The sequence below is a fragment of the Selaginella moellendorffii genome, unplaced genomic scaffold (genome assembly GCF_000143415.4).
Source record: "Selaginella moellendorffii unplaced genomic scaffold, v1.0 SELMOscaffold_49, whole genome shotgun sequence".
Classification (NCBI taxonomy): Eukaryota; Viridiplantae; Streptophyta; class Lycopodiopsida; order Selaginellales; family Selaginellaceae; genus Selaginella; species Selaginella moellendorffii.
In genome coordinates, this window is record NW_003314310.1 from 802,212 (window position 1) to 807,722 (window position 5,511).

The following is a 5,511-nucleotide window of genomic DNA, read 5'->3' on the forward strand; positions in this document are numbered from 1 at the left end:
AAGTGAAGAAACAAGTGGTGGCTTAACGCAAGGATATGAATACTTTATTAGTTAATATGGTATAGAGCTTGGGTTTGAACTCAAAATAAAAATAGGCATGTAACCATGGAGTTAAACTGAAGTTCAAGTTAGTTGCCACCTACCCACTATCTTTATTATATATTTGGAACCCCCCCCAACCCCTGCCCCCCCACCCCCCCAAAGGTAATCCACACTTTAGGATATCACCCTAATCCCAAAAATGCACACTTTAAACTTTCACCCCAATCCTAGGAGTTAGTCTCTAGGACATGGGATTAACACCATGGGGTTTAGGACACTCTCTATATTTAGTATTAGTAGATATGTCTCTTAAGCAAATCTAAAAACTTACCATAAATAACATATGGATTTGGAACGGAACCAACATATAAAGGATGATAATAAGAGTGTTTTAGCGGACACAATAAAGTATCATTTAGCTAATATTGAGGGACTAACCTTAATAGTGTAAGGGCTCCCAACACTAGCAAGTGCAAGTAATGAGTTTTTTTATCACCATGTCAAGTATATTTTACTTAATGACAATTTAGGATTTCTTTTATTAGTGCCCTTCCGGTAAGTTCACATATGCTGGCTAGTTTCTCAACTAGTTTAGGTGGAAATTATAAAGGAAACCAACAGTACCAATCTCCTACCATTATGCTAGTAAGGAAAGAGTATTTATAAAAACTAGCTGATAAATATCTTTTGATATATGAAGTCATATTTACAGCATAAGTGAACCCTTTGATGATATTCTTTGAAAGAATGATGAAAAGGTTATTAACTTATTCACATAAAATCCCTTTACTATTCATATGACTCTTTATTTTTCAATAACATTAACAAAATGTTGTTGATGCCAAACCCTTCACTTAAGAAATAGAGAATGTTAATTTGGAAAATGCTTATGACACTAATATGTGTGGCCAACTTCATTACATGCTCTATAATGAACATCACAACCACATCTACATCCTTGCCATTGTTCTTGAGCATAAGTAGCAACAACATTAACCTCCATTAGAATATAATCATTTCACATAAGAAGTGGAGTTGAAGTATGTGCAATTACAAGTGGGAGAAGTGATGTCTCATGATATTATGCCAATCAAAGAGCATTGTCAAAGGCAGCTAAGGCATACATGCATAAATCCTATAAAATCTTGATGAAGTGCTAATCATAACATACCCAACTTGATCTGCTTTAGTATATTCATTTCTACATGAAGCAAAATGCTCTAGAAATAAACACTAAATTACATAATTGACTCAAATGGCCTTTGATAAAAATAATACAATTGCTAAAAGGCATTATCATAATTGCTAACATGTCCAAATATGTGCTTGAAGGAGTCTAGGAGAAAGCTCTAATTTACACAAGTGGCTATGCTAAAACCATAAGTCTATGGACGATGAAGATTCAAAGCAGAAGGAGAAAGAAAGGAGAACTAACCATAGAGTGATCAATAAAACCACAATCGCAAATTAAAGGCCTACTTTGGAAATACTATTTATCAATTTCCCTGCCTCCTCCGTTCTCCCAGCTCGCAGCAATCCATCTACGATCGCAAGACAATCCTCCTCCGCCGGCTCGCATTCCCTGCTCCTGAGCTCCTCCACCACCGCCATCGCTTTGTCAATCTCGCGAGCCTTACACAGTCCACGTATAAGCGCCGAGAAAGCTTGCTCGGGAACTAAGTTGGCGGCCGAGGAGCTCTTCTTTGCTTTCCTCCTCATCACCTCGAACAGCTCGTAAGCGATCTCCATCCTGCCCGTCCTGGAGAATCCTTCCAAGAGCGTCGTGTAAGTCACCATTCCCGGCTCCAAACCGTGAGCCGCCATAGCCACCAAGAGCTTCCAGGCCTCGTCCATGTCTCCCAGCCGACACAGCGCTCCAATGACGCTATTGAAAGTACCCACGCTCGGCTCCACTCTCTTGTTCACCATCTCCTCCAAAAGCGTAAGAGCCTCCTCCGTCCTATCGGTGCCGCAAAGCCCCTCGATCACGATGGTGTAAGTCACCACGTCCGGCTTGTCTACGTTCTTGAGCACCTCCATGGCGTGGTTCACTCTCCCGGCCTTGCACAGCCCGTCGATCAGGCTGCTGTAAGTCACAGCGTTTGGAGCGACGTTCCTGGCGATCATCTCCTGGATAAACTCGGCAGCCTCGACGAATCTCTTGGCTCTCGAGTAACCGGCGACAACGATGCTGTAAGTCACCACGTCCGGATCAATGCCCGCCGCGGTCTTCATGTTCTCGAGCAGGAAGCGAGCCTCTTCCAGCCGGCTCGCGTTGCAAAATCCTCGCACCAGGCACGTATAAGTTATCCGGTCCGGAAGGCATGACTTTGCAGCCATCTCTTTGAAGAGCTGTTTGGCCTCTTCGATCCTTCCCAGCCGGCAATATCCGTCGAGCAGCGCGTTGTACGAGACCGTGTCGGCAGGGCAGCACGTAGCAGTCATCTCATCCATGAGGAGCCGGGCAGCGTCGACTTTGTGCGCAGCGCAAAGGCCGTGGATGAGTGTTGTGTAAGTGACGACGTTTGGGACGCAACCTTTGCTCGTCATCCTCCGGAACAAGTCGAGAGCTTGATCCAAATCTCCTGCCTTGCAGAGACCGTGAAGCAGGCTGCTGTAAGTCACCACGTTTGGAACGCACTTCCGGCCCTCCATGACCCCCAACATCTTCATTGCCTTCTCCAAGTTGCCACTCTTGCAAAAGCCGTCGATGAGAGCGGTGTAAGTCACGACGTCGGGCTTCCAAGCTCCATCCTCTCGCATTTCCATCTCCTGGAAGAGCTCGTACGCCTCGCCAATCCTTCGTTCTCGGCAGAGACCGGTAATGAGAGCGCTGCTACTCACGGCATCCAGGCGACAAGAGCTTGTGAGAATCTCTTTGTAGAGCTTGAGAGCCTCATCCACCTTTCTCGCGTTGCACCACCCTGTGATGAGAGCCGAGAATGTAAACTTGTCAGGCTCTACGCCTTTAAGTTTCATCTCTCTCACCATCTCGCAAGCGCGATCCATTTTGCCGTCTCTACACAAGCCGTCGACCACGCTGGTGTAAGTCACAACGTCCGGAGCCATTCCATCCCTGGTCACCATCTCTCGCAAGATCTCGCAGGCCCTGTCCATCTCTCCTTGCTTGCAAAACCCGTTGATCACAGTGCTGTAAGTCACCAGATCCGGAGCTACAGACTTTCCATCTCTCATCTCTTTGAGCACCTCGTATGCTTTGCTCGTCAGCCTTGCCTTGCACAGACCATTCACCACGACGTTGTAAGTCCTCTCGTTGGGCGCCACGAATTCTCTCATCTTCTCGAAGCACGCCAGCGCCTGCTTGAGCTGATTCGCCTTGCAAAACCCGTCGATGATGATCGTCCAAGTCACCACCGTCGGCTGGCACTCCATCCCCTTGACGATCTCCATCGCCTTTGCCATGTTTCTGGCCTTGCAATATCCGTGAATGACCGCATTGTAAGCCGAGGCACTGGAAGAAACCCCGGCGCTCTTCATCTCCTCCAGGAGCTGGGACGCGGCGTGCAAATCCCCATTCCGGCAGAGTTTCTGGACGAGAATCGCGACAGTAGAGGCGGAGCTCCCGCCCGAGGAAGAATCGAGGAGGAGAGAGCAAGCCTCTTTGATCCTGTGAGCTCGAATTAACGAGCTTACCCTGTCGTGATCGCCGGCATTGTCGATGCTCACCGCGGCCGTCGTCGCTCTGCGCGATACAATTCGTCGGCCACCGCATCGCTCGCAATCCAGGATCACCGCGGCCCTCGCCACAGGCCATTCCATAAGCCCTAAATCTTCAAATTCTTACCTTTTACCAATTTGCGTTTTTACCATTTGGCCGCCACGTAATCATCAAGATGATGTGTCAGCCAAGCAGGCTCTACGTGTCTGCCACGTACGCCTTACGTATCAGCCCGTCTCGGTGACGGGCCGGTTGCCCGTCAGGCCCTTCGAGGTGCCGTATTGAAACCCTGATTTTCACGAGCAGAGGCTCTGTGTCAGATCCTCGCGCGCTGGCGATCGCGGCGGATTGTCGATACCACAGGCGCAATCGCCAGATCGTGGCAAGCATTCCTAGGTGAGCACGGATTGGTAGGGTTTCGAGGCGCGAATTGGCGCAATCTGGAAATGTTTGCCGTGGCTCTGGATCGAGCAGGATGATCGTCAGATAACAGCGGCCGGATTCTAGCTAGATCGCTCCTGCGATGCGGGAATCTCGAGAATTGGCAGCTTCTACGCGCATTGGCTGGCGCTGGTCTTAGGAAGGGGGCCATGGCGGAGGAGGATCGCAGCGATCGGCAATCTCTCCTTCAGCCATTTACTCCAGATGTCGGGGAGGGCGCCCCCGGCGATATTCCGCGCAAGAGGGTCAGCTTCAAAGATCAGGACGTGGAGAGGACGTCTCTCGTCCATTTCGGGCAGGACGAGATCGTTTCCAGCGAGAGCGATGCCGAGGCATTGCTTCAGCCGGCATCAAGCTCGTCGGATCCAGCGGCCCAGTTTGACGTGGAGGCTCAGCAACCGGTTGTTACAAAGGAGAGGATCAGTATCAAAGACAAGGACATCGAAGCTAGGCGATCGGTGGCGCTGGAAAGAGCTCGCAGCTTTCAGGCCAGACTGAGTAGCGGGCCTGTTTTGTTGCGGCGCAGCTCCATGGCTCACGTCCGAGAGAGAGTGAGAGAAGTTCCTCCGGAATGGGCGTTGCTTCTCATGGGATGCTTTCTCGGGTTTTCGACTGGTCTGGCAGTAGTACTATTCGTTAGGACGGTGAGTTCTTCGTGTTCTTTCTTTTTTCTCTTTTCTAACCTTCTTCGCAACTCATTTCTTTCTTGTGTTGGACCTTTAACAGGAGCATTTGATACACGATTTTGCTTGGGCCGGCACGCCAGAAGAAGGTGCCGCATGGCTTCGAGAGCAAAAGCTTGCAGACACTTGGCATCGACTGATGCTGGTTCCTGTGTCTGGGGGGATCGTTGTCGGCGTCATGCACACGTTGTTAAGTATACTTGACCAAGTTAAGGCATCCAGGACACAGGAGAGACGAGGGAAGGTAGACTACTTGGCGGCATCGGTGCCAGCGATCAAAGCCATGCAAGCGGCTGTGACGCTGGGAACAGGAAACTCTCTCGGACCCGAAGGACCGAGTGTGGATATCGGCAAGGCTTGTGCGCACGGGTGCTCGGAGCTGATGAAAAACAACAGGGAAAGACGTATAGCACTCGTAGCAGCCGGTGCTGCGGCGGGTATAGCTGCAGGTTCGTGTTTTTTTCCTTCTTGATTGTGGTAACTAAATCCTCGTTTAATAGGTTTTAATGCTCCCGTTTCTGGGTGTTTTTTCGCGATTGAAACGGTCTTGAGACCCTTGCATGCCGAGAATTCTCCACCCCTTACAACCGCAATGATCATCCTGGCTTCGGTCATCTCTTCTACAGTATCACAAGTTTTAAATGGAGAGAAGAGTGCATTTACAGT

General features: G+C 49.4%; 2 protein-coding genes across 2 annotated transcripts in view; one reads left to right on the top strand and one right to left on the bottom strand.

The window, feature by feature from the left end:
• Nucleotides 1–1,409: 1,409 nt before the first annotated feature.
• LOC9647800 (pentatricopeptide repeat-containing protein At1g62930, chloroplastic) lies at nucleotides 1,410–3,793 on the bottom strand. Its single transcript, XM_002981557.2, has one exon. The coding sequence runs from the start codon at nucleotides 3,538–3,540 to the stop codon at nucleotides 1,510–1,512; it is 2,031 nt and encodes a 676-aa protein (XP_002981603.2). The 5' UTR covers nucleotides 3,541–3,793; the 3' UTR covers nucleotides 1,410–1,509.
• Nucleotides 3,794–4,002: 209 nt separating this feature from the next.
• LOC9647970 (chloride channel protein CLC-f) overlaps nucleotides 4,003–5,511 on the top strand; it is a 3,354-nt gene continuing 1,845 nt past the window's right edge. The window contains exons 1-3 of the mRNA XM_024686470.1: nucleotides 4,003–4,806; nucleotides 4,889–5,294; nucleotides 5,346–5,511. The exon at nucleotides 5,346–5,511 is cut by the window's right edge and continues 2 nt beyond it. Coding sequence (XP_024542238.1) covers nucleotides 4,312–4,806; nucleotides 4,889–5,294; nucleotides 5,346–5,511 — 1,067 coding nt within the window. The 5' untranslated portion in view covers nucleotides 4,003–4,311. The remainder of the gene's footprint in view (nucleotides 4,807–4,888; nucleotides 5,295–5,345) is intronic.